Raw genomic sequence first — 20,906 nt, 5'->3', positions numbered from 1 at the left:
TCTTTGGGCAGTGCCTCGCCACCCTAGATCTCTCTTCTGTTCATGATTATTTTTATTTTATCTCTGATGTTAAATTGCAGATTACATTGCAGTTTTTGTTAAGTATAATTTCATGTTGAGAATTCTTGAACCTTTCAGTTATTTAGTTATGAAAGAGATACCTACCCAGGGAAACCAACACTTAGGTGAAATTGGAGTGATGACAAAAATTACTTGATTTTAAGAGTTGCATTTTCCACTTTCACTGTTGCAGATTCATCATTTTCTTCTTGAAAGTCATGTAATTAAAGACTTCTTGCTGCTGAAAACCAAAATATTTGTGTCACCCTGTACTCTATGAACATAACTGAGGACCTGACAGGAGATAAGATAAAAGCCAATAAAAAGAGAATAATTTATTAAAAAGATCTAATGTTACAAGAACAGTACACAGAAACTATTATATAACTGTGTCTTCCACATTGTATATACCATTATATATAGCATATATACAGATTGTACAATATACCTAACATTTTGATATGGGCCATGACAGTATCTTTCTTTTGGTCTGTGAAACAAAGTTTCTTTCTAATTATTTTTTTTTCTGAACAGGTCTTGTGGCCGTATACAAAAATACAGTCTCCTCAGTGATGCCAGACTGCACTATTACAATCTTCTACATGAAAAAAGAAAAATCTTTCCCTTGCAACGAAAAAATTTCATGATAAGGAAACGTCTTCTACAAAATAACAAATAGGTAATACATAGATACTTAAACATTTAAAACATGTTTATTAATATATTTAAGATGCAAAATACATATTTTGTTCATGTTGAATATAAAACATACCCCTTTTTGTCCCTGCAATACAACTACATTACCTGATGGTATGTTCAGTATTTCTATCTTTATCTTCATACTAGAGATCTAGATGTATCTAGATGGAGTTCTATCTCCTTATCAGACTTTTATTCTTTATCGTATTCAGAAATTTTAACTGCCATTCAGAAAATGCCACCGCAGTGAATGTAGCCTTTTTGAATACTCTGAAATAAACTGCATTGGTAAGCAACTGTATAAAAAATAGAGGAAATTATGTTTAATTTATAAAATAGCCATTTTGCTTTTTGGTTCGTCACTTTATTCTTGTTTATTTTAACCTTTTGAAAGATGGTAGATTGCTAATGCAGGTTCTCTGCATAGTAACAATGCTGCTGTTTTACAAATGACAGCAGGTAGTTATTTTCTGTGAGTTTGCTCTATCAGCAAGGTACATTACATCTTCCTTTCTTTGTTCTCAAAGGATTTTCCAGAACGCAGAGATATAGAAGGTCTCTTTCTGTTTACCTACAGCCTGTGCTTAGCTAGCTATCCTGCCTTTGTTTTCCTAGCAACATGGTGACTAAATTTAAATGCTATTTCTTAAAAAATTGTTTAAAATACTAGTGGGTAAGAAAGATTTGAGTTGAACTTTCTCTGAAAAATTTTACTGATAAAATATTAAAAAGAAAAAATATTTAGTCACCAGTCAGCTTTTTACCTACTAAGCACTTGATCTGTGTTGTGCTTTCTTGTCTACTATTTTAAAGCTACTGAGAAAGAGCAGATTTAGCTAAATGCCAAAAATTATTTTGCTAGTGAACAGGCAAAATAATAGCATTTTGATTGCAGAACTCATCAGTTAAAATAGATTTTCATCAAAACCTTTTAGAGGGATGGACAGCTAGAAGAACTGTGCCATTAGGACTTTCATGTTAAAGATTTTTAACCTGATTTTTCCCAGGTGAGGGAATGTTTATCCTAGGCTTGATCCCTAGATGTGTTAGTAAAATACCCTTTGTCACAGCACTGTGCACACAGTATTTGTGTACACAGTAATTGCACACCATCTACTCTGGGAATTATTTTGCTTCAGGTGCCAATACATGGAAAGGCCTTCCAATGCAGAAAAATTATCCATATTGTCTATTGAATGAAAAATGGTTTGGTATAGCAAAAATTGGGGATTAAAACTGATAGCACATAGTCCCTACAAGAATAATCTCCAGTGAAATATAGAAATAGAACCAATTAGTTAAATAACTGGAATGATGCTCTGTAGCACTTCTCCAAGTATTTTTTCTCAGACACTAAATCCTCCAAAATATATCGTAGTGCGGTTTGAATATATGTGAATGATTAAATTCTGAAAAATGTTAATATTCTCTCCATAATATGCTTTCATATATACTTCAACTTGATTACTATCTATATAGAGCACAGAGTGTTACTAAAAAATGGAATCAGAGGAAAAAGAAAGTTGAGAAAAAAAAAGCTGAGAAGTGGTTGGAAAAAAGTAGGTTTCTCTCCTTGCATTGCTTTATTTGTCCACCTAGGATCTTAATGTATATCATATTTAAATGCCCAGTGCAGTTTTCCTTGTGATATGCAGTAGGAATCGATTTCTTATTTACTTTTGAAAATCTATATCTGATCATTGGACGTAATATTTTGCAGTATTTGATGAATAAAAACTTTTTCCTCTTAAGTTTGTATTTAACAATTTTTCATTTACCTTGCAATAAAATAAATGTATTTTCTGCTCCATTTTGCCATGTTCTGAGTATGCTGTCCAATACTTTATTGGCAGTTCTTTTTGCTAATTAGATACATATTATACATTTTCAGAACAAATTCTCTTTACTTTTGCAGTGGGCTGTGTAGATAAATTATATTTTTTCTCAGTTGTTGGTAGAAACAACCAGTTATTGGGGATGTGAGCAAAGTATTCGACAAAGCTGCATCAAACTTTGTTCTATATGTTAAAAAAGGATTTTTTTTCCAAACCAAACAGATGTACTGTACTAGGTACCACTTTTTAAATACCTGATGACACATGACTGGGCTCACCAAAATCGAACATATTAAAAAAGGAAAATACATTTGACAGAAATTATCTTTGCTTACAAAAGTTTATTACATACAATCTGCATATTTTTGGGCCAAGAAGTGTCTCCTCCCCAGAGGACTTTTACAAATAAAGAAGAGATAAAAACCTGATGAATTATTGACCGTGTCTCCAACACTCCTCTAAGTGCACCACAGGCATTTCTATGGTTCTTTAAGCTCATGTTTCCAGTTTCTCCACAGACATAAAACTCCACCCTATGGTGTCATTAAATTAAAGCAAAGAAATAACAACAAAGTCTGAAACCTTCACCATGGTGTTGAAGGTACCATCAGTGCCAAAAGCAATGTTACAGAGGACGAGGAAGTAGACAACACATGTAAGGTGGATTGAGCGCTTGTTACTTTCCCTCCTGAAATGAAAAGCAAAGTAATTAAGGAACAAATGATGCAAATAGTCAGTACATTTAGATACTATATTTTGCCCAAAACTTGTATTTTATTACCCTCAGCAGAAGCCTAACCTTTAGGCAATGGATTAGCTTCTGACAACTGCAGTCACAAAATAGGCTCCCTACACAGATGGGATTTTATGAGGATACCTACAGCAACTCACATGCTGGAGCCTCATATTCAGTCTGCAAATGAATAGCAAATTCCAAAGGGGTATGTGGTTTTGTGCCTTAAACCTCAAAAAAGAATTAGCCTGCAGAAGCTGCTCTGAGTTCCAGCCATGGTCACAAATCTTCTTCCCAGAAAAAAGGATTAAAGCTGGCCCTTGATCTCTATGTTTGCCCAGAGGAAAAAGTGGTATTTTGCTCAGTAGTCCAGTGATGATTTTAGATTACAACAGTCCCTTTAAAGACCGTGTTAAGGGGAACTGTTCTCTGGGCTAGTAGTGGTAACAGAATGGGAAGGGAACCAGTCTGGGTTCCTTTGGACAACAGTTGACCTAAATGGAACTAATGTCATATGCATAGTCTAATTACAAGTATTAGGAGACAGGGAATGAAAGACTTGGTTGCCTACAGTTATGGCTCAAAGGATACATGAAACAAATATTCCATGGAGTAGGGATTGGTGTCTTCTGCATTCTGATAATAACAGTGAGGTTTGTGACTAGATTAGGGCTGAAATTTTAGTCCTACATTGAAGTTTCAGGCTCACATCTTTTAGTTAGTACTCCTTAAAGAGTGTAAAGCAATGTTTAGTAGAACTTTTAAGTTTTAGCAGAAAGTTGGAATTAAGATGCCTTGTTGTGTTTAGGCAAAAGTCAATGTTATTTTCTGGTTGTTCTTGCCACTAATCCTTCCATTCCTTTCTTACCTATGTAATATTGATACTGTAAATTTTTTCAACTTATCACAGTAACTGAGGAGATAGAATCTAGACATCCTAAGTTACTTTATGATAATACTTTAATACTGTAATAAATTAATAGTTTATTAAAGTCATAATTATTCAAGGGAGTCATTGGAATCTACAGAGAAATTCAGCTTATTCTAAGGCAGGCAGATACAGAGTGTTGACAGAATCACAGATTATGCTGAGTTGGATGGGACTCATAAGGATCAAGTCCAACTCCTGGCCCTGCACAGGACCATCTCCAAGAGGCACACCATGTGCCCGAGAGCATCATCCAAATGCTTCTTGAACTCTGTCAGGCTTAGTGCTGTGACCACTTCCTTGGGGAGCCTGTTCCAGTGCCCAACCATCCTCTGGGTGAACATTTTTTAATATCCAACCTAAATCTCCCCTGACACAACTTCATGTCATTCCCTTGGGTCCTGTCAGTGGGCACCATAGAGAAGATATCAGTGGCTGTCCCTCCTCTTCCCCTTATGAGAAGTTGTAGACTTACCTAAATAGATAGCATTTTATCTATGTTAGACAGTACACCTACAGCTGGTGGTCCAGAATGATGTGTGTACCCTCTAAGTCCCATATTATATCTGCCACGTGCAAATGTTTGGGATACCTTAAAACATATCAGGTGTCCTTATGGGCTTATGTCTGAATATGTAAATTCAGAAGATTAGCTGAATTGCTGTCAAGGCTCCACTGTTGGTCTCTATGGATTACATCTCAGCTGACTATATTGCTATTTAAGACACCTAGTGCACATATAAACATCTATAGCTCAGTCAGGTTTTCACATGTTATCCTAGAAAGGGAGAGGTTTCCTATAAATCTTCTGCTTTGTTCGTCGGCCTCACATGGTTGCCTCAGATGCTCTTGAGAATCTCAAATGGCAGTAGATGTCTGTTTCAGCATGGAACTGAGGACTCAGATTAATAATTTTATCTAATAGCTAAATAATTGTGACAACATTGTTTTTCAGGTAGAGAATAATAGAGTTAATGAACATTGCTATAATCACTACTCTTTCAAATATAGTGTAACTTTACCTGAAAAAGATGGAACTCTGATCTGGGGACTTGCAGTCCCATCCCCTCCTTCACTAACTGCACAGACCTCAATGATGTAGACACCAACATCAGGAAGAAGTACCACTGCGGAGGTTTTCTGTGTTTCTATAACTTGACTGTTGCTCTGACCTTCTTGCCGAAATAATACCTATGGTCAATAAAATCGATAATGGTCATAGTGGTCATTCAAGTTATATACCAAATATTTTGTGCAGATAACACAGTCACTGCAATGTTAACTGTTTCATGCTTTCACTGAGGGTTTCGTGACATTGCATTTGAACAGTCATCTGCTTTTACTCTTCCCTCCCTGCGGTGGCTTCAAAACAGTAATAGCAAAGTATACTAGCAAGTAATGAAAGAACATTGATTATGATCCAGAGCAAAGATAGTACATTTGCCCTCTCCAGCATTAGGTGTTGCACAATTTTACCTCCAAAATTTCAAAATGTATTTTGGGTTCCATTTGATTCAAATTCTTATCCCCAAATTCATGTTGATATTCACATTTTTGGCTCAAGAACCTAACTTCAAATGTAAAGAAAATGTTCCAAATAATGTCCTTACTGTGTTTACCTTAGCTGGATAACAGAGAAGAGTTTAGATCTGTCCCTGAACCTCCTGTGACATTCAGGAGAAATTTATGGAAGGAAAAGCGAGTACCTAGCTCTCTTTTTGGTATTTCTGCATAAGAGTTTCTGATCCCAGACAAAATTGAGAGGGTTAGAGAGGTGTGAAAAACTAGAGTAGTCAACTCAACTATTTCAGAATATTAACTATTCTGATAACAGTTAGAACAGTTTCTGGCTTATTTGAACCATTTTACACTTTCTTGGTGATATTTCCTTGTGTATCAGAGGGGATATCAGACTTTAGTCTATAAATGATTGTATACAGACTTCAAAGAAACCAAACCTCCACACCTCTGTAAAAACATGGAAACATTCTACTTTGATTTAAAATATTACAGTGAATTCTATGTGGTTTTATGACTTGTTATTTAAGTGTTAATCTGTATTTTACTCTTTAAAACTTCAAAACTTTAGATGCCAGCTGTTACTGTCACTGATTGTTGAACATTACCAACATGATTATAAAACAAACTGAAGTATTTTTGTTTCTGCTCCATAAAACTATTAATTTTAATGTCAATTTATAATGCCTCATTATTCTACATTTCTCTAAATCCTACTGCAAACACAATTGAATTGAGGAGTTATTAGGAATTTCATCACAGGCTTGTCCTATTAATAACCACTTCTGGTTCAGAGATAATGAGCTGATACCCTCAGATAGAGCTTACTCGGTTTATAAGCAGTATTTGAAAATCACAACACAAAAATATGTTGGGGTATTTCTCTCATTTTAATTTTATTTATTGCTTTTCATGGTGAAAACTGATTGGAGACAGTCTGTGCAGAATGCTTTACTTGCACAGAGAAATGAGAAAGGGAAAAAAGCCAGTAAAGAGAAGTAGTTGTTTGGAAGAGAGAAAGGTGAGTAAGGACAGGGAAGCACTGACCTTGTATCCCATTACATCAGATTCATTAGCTAGAGGTCTGACTGGCTCCCACCCAAGAGACACATGTGAACCATCCTGTATCCACATAATATTGCCTGGTGCTTGGCTGGGAGCTGAGAAGAAAAAAATAACATATAGATAAATATATTTTTATATATAGGTAGTTTCTTTAAAATCAAAAGAAAAATATTTCAATCTTTCATTACATTTAAAATCAGTCATGTTAACAGGCTCCCGCAACTCTGGATCAAATTCTAAGTTTTTTTTTTCACCAGTATTGTAATTTAGTAGATTATTATGTATTTATTCATCCCATCCCATCCCATCCCATCCCATCCCATCCCATCCCATCCCAAATTTCACAAAGCCTATGAACCTGAACTCTTTTCTCTCCCTTCTTTGTAAAAAATCCCCCTTTTTCCCTAGGAAAATAATCCTTGTTATGAATGTAAAGTCATATAAATTCATGTCTAAATGACATCAAAGCAAGGCCATGAATCAAAGCTATACATGATTCCTGATTATTATACACTCATATTAAATGAAAACACAAGAGGGCAGAGGTTGCTCTCTGAGTTCTCCCTTGTAGCAAAGATACTGAGATTACTTACGGGACTTCTTGGTTGCTGCATGCACAGCAGTGCTAGGTGGTCCATACCCTGCAGCGTTGTACGCCCTCACTGTTAGGTGATATAATGTGTTTCCTTCTAATCCTGTCAGGAGGATGGATGACTCATTTCCCTCTGTTTTGACCTTTTCTGCTGCTTCTTCCTTCTCCATGTCCTTCCAGTATCCAACCTGCCAACAAGCGACCAAATGAAAGTTTAATATAGGAACCTAGCAAGCTCATGCTTCCAAGTGTTTGTACTTGTTATCCTGTGGCAGGTCTTTTAGCCATTTATACCTTTTTCTGATCATCAAGCCCTTTAAAGCATATGGGATTTGCTGCTTAACCTCAAACCATGCAGTGCTCACTTCTCCAAAATGGCAAGACTTGGAATATCATGTTATGACCTGAAGCACATTGAATTGCTGTGTACTGGCATGAGAAAATGTTACTACAAGACAGAAGAGCAGAGGATTACTTTGGCAGGGAGAGTTCATCACTGAAGGAGAACATTCAAGGAAAGCTCATCCTCTGGTAGGTCACCAGAATACCTACTTTTACTCTGGAAAACTCTGGCCACATCAGTTAAGAAGTATTGTGAGCAACATGTGCCCTTCCTGGCCCAGTGCAGCTCAACCACAAGATTTCTTATCAGTGCAATGAATAGGCAGTGACAAAACAACAAAGGAACTCTTTCCATCATCAGAAAAGTCTTATCTGAAGAAAAAGAAGGAAATGGATTCAGGTTTTGTTCTTGGTTATAAACAGGTTCCTGGTAAATGAAATTCCAATATTATGTTTATGCCTTTCCTTTTCAGATATAAATTCCCTAAATGATCTGTGGTGGTTCTTGATTCTTATTTCTGTTATCTACACTAAGTTTATCATAATCTCAAAGAGGTTATAATGCAGAGCTGGGAATTTTAATAGTCTCTTTCCTCGGGGACCAAGTATTTGCAGGGAATAACGAGAAAAGCAATACTGTTTCTTTTTAATGTATCTAGGTGACCTACACAAGTAAGGTAATTCTCATGGGGCCCTGCTTTCCCTAACAGGAGATGTTACTAATGTGCCATTCAAAGATCTATATTCAGCTTACTGTTATTTATACTGAGACCTACTTACACTTATTGCGCATTTTGACCTTTTATGTGAAGTTGGTTATTTCTTAGTAGGTTATTCATATTATATCCGGATAATTTTTCCTCTGAGAAAAAGGTCACAGACAATACAGCACTTTTGTGAATGTATCCCAGAAAATGGTGAACCGAAGAAAACAAGGGGCTCACAAGAAAATAAGGCCAATGAGTACAGTGCCGACCTTTTATAATTACACTAGGAGTGCCATAAAAAAAATCTAAAAATATCTCGTTCAAAAGATGTACTTTTGAGGTCCTATCTTCACTTGAGTAAAGTGGCTCTGTTAACTCTGATTGAGGACCAACTCAAAGTCCATTCTTTTGATTGTAAAACTTGAAGTAAATGTCTTTTTATGTGTGTGTATGTGTGTGTGCACCTGCATTATCTCATATTAAAACACTTGCTTCAATTCTTAGATTATTACATCTTAGTCTTCAATACTAGTTGCAGTCACCACTTGTTGAAATAAGTGTGATTCACTTAGGTATTTTGCTATCTGAATGCTTGACCAAACCTATTGATACCTGAAATAACCCCTTGTCACATCTTTTGTGAAAAGAAGAAAAGAATCAACAACCATTTATTCATACACTAGTACTGAACCTCCAATGCTTATTATCTCTTGGGCAATCAGATTCCTTTAATTTCCTTTGTGATGCATCTTTCCAAACTTGACACTACAGTAATGACAATTGCACAGTATTAAGGACTGTATGAACAGATAGTGAGAGAGACCACATGTCCTGGAAGATACTATTAACCAGATAGTGTAGTCTGCTGAGGATCCAACATGAAAATCATCAGAAAGGAAAAGTGACTTGATCAAGCTTGCATAGGTAGCAGGTGCGGAAATGCAACTGAAGTAGTGAAATCCTTGTTCTAGACAGATGGGAGCAAAATTATGAATAGCTGAAGAGGTCTCAGTGTTTATTCACAGGACACACTATGTTAATGCAGTGTTCAAGACAGTAAATAGTCCCCAGTTTTTGCACTGAAAATTCTTTTTTTAGCATAAAGAAGTTGTGAAAATCTGATTTTCAAAGCACTAGTGTGAGGACTACATAGATATAGTAATCTGGTGCAAGAAAGACAGGAACACTGCTTGTCCCATTTGATATTTTCCATGGGTTTGGAATTGCTCCGCATCACTGCTTATGTGGCATTATCAGTTTGGATACTAATTGTATTTTGTACCTGTTAAGTCTGCAGAAATAATCATGATGTTCCCTATCAGTTCTGCAGCAATTGTTCTGTGTCAGTTTCCTCTGTACTCCAAAGCCCTTAAAGTGTTTGTTCCCTGATTTTAAAATTTCCCTTAAAGTATTGCCAGGTGACTATGGACTTTGATATCAAAATTTCATTTTCTTTTTTCTTTTTTGATAACATACACATTCATTTGTTGATGACCAAAAGAACTGAAAGAAAAACTGGCTATAAAAAAAAAAGAGAATTCCAATGATTGTTGACTAGGGTAGATGATGTAGGAATTTACACTGATTTGAACTAAAATGAAGGTACTGCTGATGTTTAAAAGTGCTGGACATTTATCTTAGAACAGAAGGTTTGTTTATTTACATGTCCATGTGTTTGTTATTTTTTAAATCTTGTTATTTTTTGTAACCTTAATTTATACTTCTCAGAGGGGATTTATAAAACAGGACAGACTTTCCTTAATGATAATTTTGAATATTGATAATAATGTGAAGCATAAATCACAAAAGAGTAGTCCATATTTGAAAAATGAAAGAAAAAATGGGGAAAGAAAGCTTTTGATCTGATTAATGTGTTCTTGTTTGTAAGGTTTTACATTATTGCTGGACTTTCTATTGTCTGTTGTTTAGCTAAATAATAATGAGCTTTGATATCTGTTTCCCAGGAATCCATCTCTTTGAGCTAAGGAGAAAGTAAATAACTGAATAGAGGAGGTACAAGAACATGCAAACTCCTTTGCCCTGATTGTGAGTTAAGTGATGGTTAAAAGAAAATCTTCATGTTAAAGTTTATTTCTATCTAAAATATTTCTACCTCTGATAGTTACAGACCACTTCCTTCAAGTTTTAGGTTAAAAGGTATCTTAAATAATATTACTGTTTTTTCCAGGTTGGTTTTTAGGGTGTGCATTCTTTGCTATAAATTAATCTGATCTAATTGCGTGTCCTTTTTGCTAAATTTATTGTCTGGATATTCTTTCTGTTGACCACAGAAAATCTAAGCTACAAATTAGGCATATCAAGAGCCTAAATTAGGTAGAATGAATCAAAGTGGACAAAACACCGAAGTTTCCTGGGCTCTCTGAGCATTTGTCAACATCAACAGCACTGATGTAATTGAAAATGGACTTGAAGAGATCTTAGAGTACAGAAAGTGCTAGGGGAGAAAGAGCCGTGAACTGAAAGAACTGCTGCTAGCCCTGAAAAAAATGGTTCATACAGTGATTCAGATTTCATAAAAGGTATTTTAATTAGCATTATCAGAAAATCTGTATGTTACTTGAACTGGCAGATGGAAGCCATGTAAATGTTGATGCAATGGTATAAGTGAGAACTTAGGACAGGAGAAGAGGTGCTTTTTGTATCATTTCAAGGCATTGGTGTGACTATTCTTCAGAACTGGATGAGAGGTTCCTGCAAAAAGGTCAGTCAGCCTCAGTTCATTCTCACCAGAACAACTGCTGACTGAAAAGAAGAAACAAAACACTGTTCAGTACAGTACTTTCTGGAGCAGCTTACATCTTCCACCTCTTTCCTCAGGTACTCTCTTCTTCCACATGGTCCTGCAGACCATTGGATGAAAACTGATATTGTACCTCAACTTTGAGTACTATCATCAAATATCTAGTTATATTTTCTAATGAAAAATGAATAATTATCTGTGTTTCTGATTTTAGGTATTAGAACACCCAAACAGTTCATGAGTCATTGATAATCATAACAAAAAATTCAAGACACGGACATTGGAAAAGGTATTGCTCTCTTGGGGCCCTCATGAGGCATCTAGGGTGTGATCCATACTTCAAGGGCATGAGAAGCAGTAGTATGTTCTGCTATAAACTCCTGGTTCTAGTCTTAAGGTCTTTGGAGGTGTTTGAATCAGAATAGGAGTGACTTTGTAGGTAAAATTAACTCATATATAAAACCATTGAATCACTAATTTTGTGCATGGAAAAATTAATTAATTTCAAACATGAAGTCTGGTAAATTGGTATTCAGGCTAGTGAACCACGAATTACTCTTTTTTTTCTGTCTTGCTTTACCAGGTTGTGGTTAAAACATTCATATGCTCTTTCGAAATTACTTCACTAAATAAAAAAAAATAAAATTCCAGTACCATGCACACGTAATTTTCTGTTCCATTGTAAAAATAGATAAAATGCACATAAGAAACAGCAAAATATCAAGTATTTCTCTTTCAAAGGACATAATAGGGTAAAATCAAGTTATTATGTCAAGTAATCCTCTCTGAAAATGATAATCACGATTTTTTTTATTTTTTATCCTTTTTGGTTTTTTTTCCAAGTTGATCTTTGGAGTGCATTAGTCAAACTCTTACCCCTTTGGGGAATCCCAATGAAAAAACACAAGCTTTGTGATCTGTACTTAAATATTAGCCTTGTCTTTCTGGAAAAGGAAAAAAGAAAACAAAAATATCTCTTCTTCCAGCCAGTAATTCTTTCTGTTTTCCTTCCTTACCAGTAGTGTGTGACAAAGAAAACATTGCCTAGGGCTCAAATAGATTTTACAACCTTCAAGTTAAGGATTTCAAACAATAAGTATGGAACACACTATATTTTTCTACAATTCTGACGAAGTTTTCAAGCTACTTCTACTTTATCAGGCTGTAGCTGGCATATATTTAGTAAGGTCGGGTGGAGAGCTGACAAACCCGTACTGAAGTCAGGAATAATATGTGCTTTGGAAGATGCAAATGAGTACAGCAAACCTTGCATAAAACTCATGTGACATAACAGTTAACACTGCCTTTCAAGGATGACAATGTGATATTGTAAAAGTTACTTTGCCTTTCATTACTCCTTAGTGCACTTAGGAAGTGTAAACAGGGCAGAGTGAAAGTGGGTCACTGAAAACTTGTCTGTATGTAGTAAATATTCTGTCACTTTTGTCGATTAGAGCCCAAACATTCAACTGTTAAGAAAATAGCTGCCCCTTTTATAATGCTGTTGTTAAAAGGCCAGAAATGTGAAGAAATATTGTCACTGCTGTTGTGACCACAGGCAGAATACGAATTGTGACATGAAAATAGAGGGGTTAGTCAGATTGTTTTGCATTCAATTTGAATTGAAGGTAGCATTTTACTAGCAGTCCACAATCATTTTACATTAGGAAATAATAGTTTTTTAAAAAAAGGATAACTCATTTATCCTTTTATTAACATTACTGGAGTTTTGTGCTTTATCTATTTGTTGTTTGTGGATTGAGGGAGTACTACAGGCTTTGTTTTGCAGTGCATTGTACATATGATGAACTTTCAGAATCAGTTCTGAAATTAAAAAGGTTTTCACAGAAGCCTAAGAAAGCAAATCATATGGAAAGCATGAAACTGTTCCATACTTTTGTGTTTTCTTGGGAGTGGAATGTCTTGCTATACAGACTCCTTTCCTTTTTACACTAAGAGGATGCTTGAAAGAGAAATTCTTGGTATGTTAGCAAAATTGGGCTGATAGTGTGGACTTAGTGTTCTGAAGTGAATACTGTAATGCACTGACTCACTGCATTGATCCTATAAGTCATTTTGTCTTTTTGATGAAATTCTTCCCAAAAATGGAGCTGAAAAGATTTAGCAATGCCATCCGCAGATTGTATTCTGTCCTGTTGAATTATGCAGGAGAGCAACATTTACTTTTCTGTTTATTAAGGAAGTGCTGCTGATTATAATTATTCCTGGGAAAGAAGACAAAAAGAGCAAACTACTCTCTGAAAGATATGTCTGTCAGAAAGTGAGCAGAGAAATTCTGACTAAATGAACAAAAAAGGAAAAGGTAAGGTAGGGGACAGGTGAGATGGAGAGAAAAAAGCACCCTCCTCTCCCCAGATAAATGTAGTACCTTAAAAGACACTATTACTTAGAAGGCTCCTTTAATTCCTTAATGGAGGGAGGAAGGGAGCACTGAAATATTTTTATATTTTGTTTTTTTGTTATGTCAACTGTAGATCCCTGGCTTAAAATATTTACTTGTAATCTTCATGCTAGAATCCTAAAACTGGTGTACAGCACAGTGAGGAGCCAAAGTATTAATAAGGTTCACTGTTAACTTCTACTGTATCAATAACCATTTTTAAATTCATACATGAGATATCCATGAGAGACTCAGAGCAGCCAAGTGTTACTTTTTGGGTCAGAGTATGCTAAATTACAAAGGTCTGAACATTTTCCAAGTGAGGAAGACCACCTCTGATACATAGAGAGCCCACATGTAATAGCCATCTATTGCTAGGACACATCTGGAGAGCTAAAGGAAGTGTTATGTGACAAGCAGGTAAATGCAAAATACATTCAAGTTATGAAAGAATAAGCTTCTAGGGAAATAATTTTCAATTTTGGAAAGAAAATCTGGTTTGTTTTTTTTTTATTTTAAAATATGTAAAGCAAAGATATAGAACATTTTGAGAATCAGTGGTCGATAGAATAAGAGTGAAGACAGTATGTATAATTTAAAAAATGTTAAGATAGCTGAGAAAGGGTAGCAGAAAAAACCCTTTCTGAATAGAAAAAAGACAGGATTATTTCAGACTGTCCTTGGGATTTAAGTTGGGTTAGTAACAGGTGGAACACTTGCTACATGGAGAGGGATAGCACTTGCAAGCTGAATATAATCTCTATCAGATGCAGTCTTGTTCTTCTTATAGATAGCAGGTCTAAAGATAAAATGGTCACATTTTGCTGCATGAAGCAAACCATGTGCAAAGGGGTAAAAATATGTTTAACGTAATGAAGGAGTGGGAATAAAGAACAATGAACGAGAACTGAGAGAGGGTCAGCAGAGTTCAGCTTGGAGATGTAGATGAAAAAGACATCTGAGCAATACAAGACGTGAGGTGATATGGCAAAGTACCAGCCTGTTCAGACTGCACTGGATAGTAATATGGGTATTGCTATCCAGTATATCAAAAGGCCACACCAAAAGGTAAACAATGTTAAATGGTTGTGTCTAAGCTATGGGGTAAATGTGCTGTCCTGGTGCCCAGCCTGAGGCTGAGCTGGAGAATGTGTTGGCTCTGGTGCTGCCTGGACAGCTACATTTCATTCCTAAGGCCATCAGTGACAGTCAGCAGTCTCTGGGTTTGTCCAGCCATGCTGCCAGGTATATGCTCTGTGCTAGTAGGTCACAAGATGTTTTAAGACATGCATATGATTGGTGTCTGCCTCAGACCTACATATTTACACCCTTTTCAGTGTTACTGTAGAGAATCAGGAATGAGTCAATGCTCTCTAAAGGTCTAAAGCAGGTCAAATAACCTGCATCCCAAAATAAGTACATGAGATTTAGCTGGACTATTTCATGAGGATCAGCATAGACTGATCCACAAAGTCAAGATGGGTCATGTTGGCCCCAAAGGACAGACAAGTTTACTACTAGATCCGATCTGTTCCTGGTGGTTTGGACTGTAAATACTGTCTAAAAGTGGGTCCATTGCTAGGGCTTGTTCACTTTCCCAAGTCACGAAGGGCTGTCTCTCAGCAGAACTTTTATTTACGGAAGGTGAAACCGCTGCTTCCCCCCCTGACATCCCATTGCTATAGTCTGCCCAGCAGATGTCCCTCGGCCACTGCGGGATGAGAGCACATGGACACAGAGGCTCTCTCCTTTCCCTGTGTTGATTACTGTCAGTAAATAACAAGTTTGAACTGGTCACTTAGAACTGGAAACAGTCAATACCTAATTTTTCCCAACCTGTGAACAACATATGCTGGGTCACTTGCAGTTCTTTCAGCTCTTTTTGATGTGACAAAGAGATGTTATAAGAACTGGTGTTGAATAGTTTCCAAGCACAAATAAATAAAAGATGTTCCGGTGCTACAACTGCGATCGTTGTTCTACAGCTAGTCATATGTATGCTAAAATGAGCATAATTTCTATTGAAGTTTCACTGCTGCACATGTTAACAGAATGCAATGCTAGTAAAAGCAACAAGACTTCTCATTATGATATTCTGTGTTCATACCTCAAATCCCTGTGGTCTTCCTAGACTTTCTTTAATATGTTTCCACGCAACAAGAATCTCTGATACAGACAAACTCGTAGCTTTGACATCGATGGGAGCAGCAGTGGGTTCTGTATTAAGAAAAATCGAAACAATAAACCTCCACTATAACAGCTTGTATTTATCAAAAACACTCCATCTGAAACTGTCATTTACTTCCTTTATTCTACCTTAATACTCACAAGAAGGTATGACACTTAAGGGGAACATGAAAAACTGAACAAGATGAAGGGATTATTATTGTTGTATTTCTTTATTTGTGTCATGCTACCTCAATATCTCATCAGTGATGATAGGTGCAGCAAACTGTGAAAGAATCTTGTCTGTGATTTTTTAAAAAAACTTTAATATTTGTCTATGAGTCCCCCACCTCCACACACCACTTTCATAGCCCTAACTTCAGCAGTAAATGGAGCATTCATTCTATTTGTGGCTTTTTGGTGCCATTCCATCAGTTCAGGATGAACAATACCTTGCTGGGGTGCTCAGTCAGTCCTGCCTTGGGGTGATACTGAGTAAGAAGTGATACCCAGGGCTGTAGTGAAATGCTATATAAAAGAAATTTTTTTAGAACTTATGTTATTATGTCCTTGAAGTCACAGGCACCACTGTTTGGGATGTGCTACCTTCTCTCTGCTGTGAGGTGTTTACTGATTTAGGCCTGGGATGCACATTTTTATAAAGGCATCAAGACCTAGGATTTGTCCCCCTGATTACCTCAGCTGTTACCATTGGCCCTCTGTTCATGTTTCTATGTCCATGGTATTCATAGGACACTCTGTGGTCCTGACCTAATGAGTATCTGGAGCAGAGGACCCTTCCTGCCCTCCAGACAGGGTGGGTGTCCTTTGGTGCTGCTGGCACATGGTCAGGGTGGTCACTGGAGGTGTAGTTCTGTAGGATGCTTTATATACTGTATCTGCTCAACAGTGTTTCACATTATTGAACACTTTATAGAGGTCTAACTTCTTTCAGTGGTTGGGAAGTTGAGTAAATGTACCTAGAGATTTGCCACAACAGGCTATTTAGCGTACTACCCATTAGTGTACTGGGAGTGATGAGTGTCCAAAAATTTTCACATATGAAGCTGAGACTTCCTTAAGGAAGTCTTTTGAATCTTTCGCTTTATTACCTAAATATTACTGCAAATTTGCTTACTGGAAGCTGTGGAGACAAGGCTTGAACACAGACTGTGAAGCACACAGTAGCAGCATTTCTTCACCTTTCTGGTGTAGTTCACTTGCTCAGCAAAAATGTGAATTCATATTGCCCTGCATTTGCAGAGCCTGCGATTTCTTTCTTGGCCTAATGTTCCTCATTACATTTCTAATGAGTTGATCTGCTCCTGAAGGGCAGGCAGAGGTCTTGGCTTTTATGTTATAGGGAGACACATCAAAGAGCTTTCTAAAAAATTTTTTTTTGAGATTCATTTAACAGGGTTACAGAAAAGGAGTTTCCTTACAGAACAGCCTGATTTAAAATGATATAATTTTCTCAGTGATCAAACTGCCTAATATGTATGATACCTAATATCAGTCTTGACTCATTAGCTACCCTGCTTTCTCTGATCACATGCAGGCATTTTTCTGGTATTGCTGCCCTACACTTTTTCCCTGACATGGCTTGCACAAATTTTTCATCCTTTTTGATGTCAGAGTTTTAATGTTTGTGGCTCTTTTTTGATCTCCTTTTTTTTTATTTACTTCTAAAGAAAAGAAGAAATTCTGATGTGATGCAAAATGGTGTTTGGAACAATGAATATTAGTAATAAGTATAAAATATGTATGGAACTTTTCAGGTAACAACGAATGAAAAAAAATCTCCAGAAATAAGTGAAATGATATTTTGAATTCAATACTTAAAGTATTTTGAAGTACTTTGAAGAAATACATAGCTCATAATATGATTTTCTGTTCAACAGTTACATCCTGCTTTCTATTTTATGTTCTACTAAGATCTGTGTGGTAAAAGCTATTTTCTAGTATTTTGTATTATTGAAGCAATTACCTTGTTGTCAGAAAAGATTGCAGTGGGATAAATAATTTGAGATATACACAAAATGTTGGTTGGCAGCCTTTACATTTTCTATAAATGTCGGTATCATTTCCTTTTCATAACATTCACTAGGAATGGTTCATATATTGCTTAGAATAACAACATAGAATATTTTCTGGTATTTTTAAAAATTGTTTTCAACAAAAGGAGTAGAAATAGTTTGGATTTTTTTTATGTGACGAAAATGTATTTCTTATATATTCAGAAGTAATTCACTGCACTTTCCCTGATATTAGACATTGAAAATAGAAGTGCACAGCAAAAGAACAGAAATTAAATATTTAGGAATAAGATATATTGTGACTGTCTGAAAGTTTTTAGAGACTAAATAGGATTTTTTATTGATTCAGATAAGATGAGGACCATATAATTTCTAGTGATATAATACAGTCTATGGTTCACTCCAATGTCATGTTTTATTCTCTGTGTCTAAAACTAATGATAAGTTTGACAGGTTCATTAGCTTTTTCTATTATGGTCACTGATGTTATAATCATATTATTTTCTTCATACCTTGTCATTATGCTACACCTATAGGTATCTACCTGAGGTCATACTTCTTGAAAAAAGAAAGAGGACCAACATCTTTAGTAGTCCTTTTGATATTTCCTCTTTGAATTAAAGGTGCAGCATGAAAAATTCTCATAAGGCTTTGTGCAATGTTCATGAAACCTTGTCTTTCCTTGTCTTGCAATCACACTTTAAGGAAACATGATCAATATGTAGGTCTTTGGGATGTCTGTAATATGGCATGACATGGATTTACACTTATTGCATTGATCTAATGTTCAGAGAGGGAATCTTGAATTTTGATACTGGAAAGAAAAGAAAGAAGAATTACTTACTAGCCCTCATTGTGTTTTTTTCGCTATGTTTATGATCTGCAAAACTGATCTTTTTTTTTAAATAGTCACCTTTAAAATTTCCACATGGTCTATCTTAAAAAACAAGTCCAAGAGCCTACTATAGTTTATGTTGTTTTAACTCTTCTGCAGAACGGAGCCTCAGTCAGGACTCCTTAACCAATCATTTAATATCTGTTTAGTTCTCATTTTGATTCCAAAAAGAATTTTTACAAAGTACTCTAATTCAGAATCCAAGCTCTTATTTGAAGCTAAGAACCTCAATCTGGGCAATTGCATTATGACTGCAGGCAGTTGTACCTAGATGACATTTTGGGATTTCAGCCATTTCTGTGATAATGCCTCTCTGTGGAAAAATTCACAAGAGATCTGTGAGAAGGAAAATCAGGAAAAGTCATCCCTGTTGTGCCAATCTGTAGATAAAGAAGGTGGTAACATTTGCTCCTTTGCAAGAAATAGCCACAAGGGCTACCTTCCAAGTCAGGGCTACCTTCCAAGTCAGATCTACCTCCAGTAAACTTTCTCCATTCCTGAGAAAAGGCAAGAGAGGTTATGGTGGTCTCCACCTCTCAGCCTGTTTGATGCATGTTTCCAGTTTAGGGATTCTACCAGATCTGTGGTGACATGGCTGCCTGCAGGATATAAAACTATCTCTAGAATCTTGTGCTAGAAAGGGAAAAGATATCTGATTTCCAAAGTACCAGAAACGACCTTCGTGTTTCCTGAACAGGCCCTTGGACTTCTCACTTTTCCTCAAGTCCTTTCTATTTTCTCCTTCTCTCTGACCAGTGTCTTTGCAGAAGACTTTAAAACAGAGAAAAATTAGTGTCAAAATGAGCTAGCAGCAAAGACCTCTGCAGTCAACAGTTTTTATTTAGGGCTGAAATACTCTTACTTGTCAGGTAGAACTTCTGCAGCCTGCTCCTGTATTGATGCTCTCCTGCACACTTGTTCACAGTATACATCCTGCTGTGGCTCTCCCTCCCCCATGGCATAACCCAGATTTATTCCACAGCGGAGTATCCCCTTGGAATAAGCAACTGCCTTATTCCGTTAAGACTTTACAAGAGGAGTATTGCCATGCTCATGAATACAAATAGTTTGTTTCTATCAAGTGACATGGCAGCCAGAGTTATATTCAACATGTGAAGAGGGTATGTGCACATGATATTGATTGCATATCTGCCTTTCCATGGGGGGTAGTGGCATTGATCAGAAGACGGCTTAATAAACTCTTACATGTCAGGGTTGTAATTTCATTGTTTAAAAAAATCACTGAAGACAGCTCTAGATGAACTTTTACAGATGGATCATCTGGCAGAAAGAGGAAATAACCCTCTGTGGTTTACAGCTAATCTGCCAATTTATTAATCTTCAGGTTCACCTAAAACCCAAGTAGCTCAGCTTTAGCTATGAAATGAATTACGGGACTTCGCTTCATGAAAGTAAGATTTTAATTAAAAACACGAAGGCTGTGTTTAAAAGTGTGTAACTGCATATTGTTCCCCCTAAATGAAAAGGAAAGGGTCTAAATTTGTCTAAGTAAGAGAGGAGATGGGCCTAAGCAGAACATTCCTTCACTCTGCAGTGTCTTGTTTAGTATAACATCATCCACTAGCTGGCTTGATGCAAAATGTCTAAAAGTTATGAAGAAACAAAATTGCAAGGGTTGTTGTACGGTCCTTTGTTTTTCCGATAGCTGAGAGCTTTGGATCTTCGTTGGCTCAATGAATTACCACAAATCCATACCAAACAGGAACGAAACCTCTGTGCAGCATCATTGCACCTTGTATGTATTACAGAACCACATCTGGGATCCCTCAGGAAGTTTTAAACTGCGAGTATGAGAGTCTTCAGGCTTTAAGTTGCACCCCTAAGGGTTCTCTATTTCACATATAGAAATTTTTACTGGTATTCACTACTCTGTTTATCAAAATTATAGATCTGTCAGTTGTTGTCAAGATGATTCCATCAGGGGCCTGAAGGAGGAATTAGATACTGGAACAAACAGAACTGATCCTTATCACCCATTGTGGCAATCATTAATAAAAAAAACCTTTATAAAAGACTTAACTCATCCTGAAACCGCTTGGGTTCCTTTTTTCTCCCAAAAGCTTGTTTCTATATCCTTGTATATTCTCTTCTATTTCTGTACTGGACAGTACTCTAATTCATATTTATTCTTGTGCTTTTAGGCTGCT

General features: G+C 36.3%; 1 protein-coding gene across 7 annotated transcripts in view; it reads right to left on the bottom strand.

The window, feature by feature from the left end:
* Positions 1-365: 365 nt before the first annotated feature.
* Positions 366-20,906, bottom strand: part of CNTN5 (contactin 5) — a 618,340-nt gene continuing 597,799 nt past the window's right edge. For all 7 annotated transcript variants that reach the window (XM_039385365.1, XM_039385366.1, XM_039385380.1 and 4 more), the window contains 5 exons: positions 15,749-15,858; positions 7,432-7,618; positions 6,821-6,933; positions 5,278-5,446; positions 366-3,282 (listed from right to left, as the gene is read on the bottom strand). In XM_039385365.1, the coding sequence (XP_039241299.1) occupies positions 3,179-3,282; positions 5,278-5,446; positions 6,821-6,933; positions 7,432-7,618; positions 15,749-15,858 (683 nt within the window). In that variant the 3' untranslated portion in view covers positions 366-3,178. The remainder of the gene's footprint in view (positions 3,283-5,277; positions 5,447-6,820; positions 6,934-7,431; positions 7,619-15,748; positions 15,859-20,906) is intronic.

Source organism: Pipra filicauda, unplaced genomic scaffold, assembly GCF_003945595.2.
Source record: "Pipra filicauda isolate LSUMZ 115617 unplaced genomic scaffold, ASM394559v2 scaffold117_size3949168_pilon, whole genome shotgun sequence".
In the NCBI taxonomy this organism is placed as follows: domain Eukaryota; kingdom Metazoa; phylum Chordata; class Aves; order Passeriformes; family Pipridae; genus Pipra; species Pipra filicauda.
The sequence above is the reverse complement of the archived record's forward strand: the minus strand, read 5'-3'. Positions and strand labels throughout refer to the sequence as shown.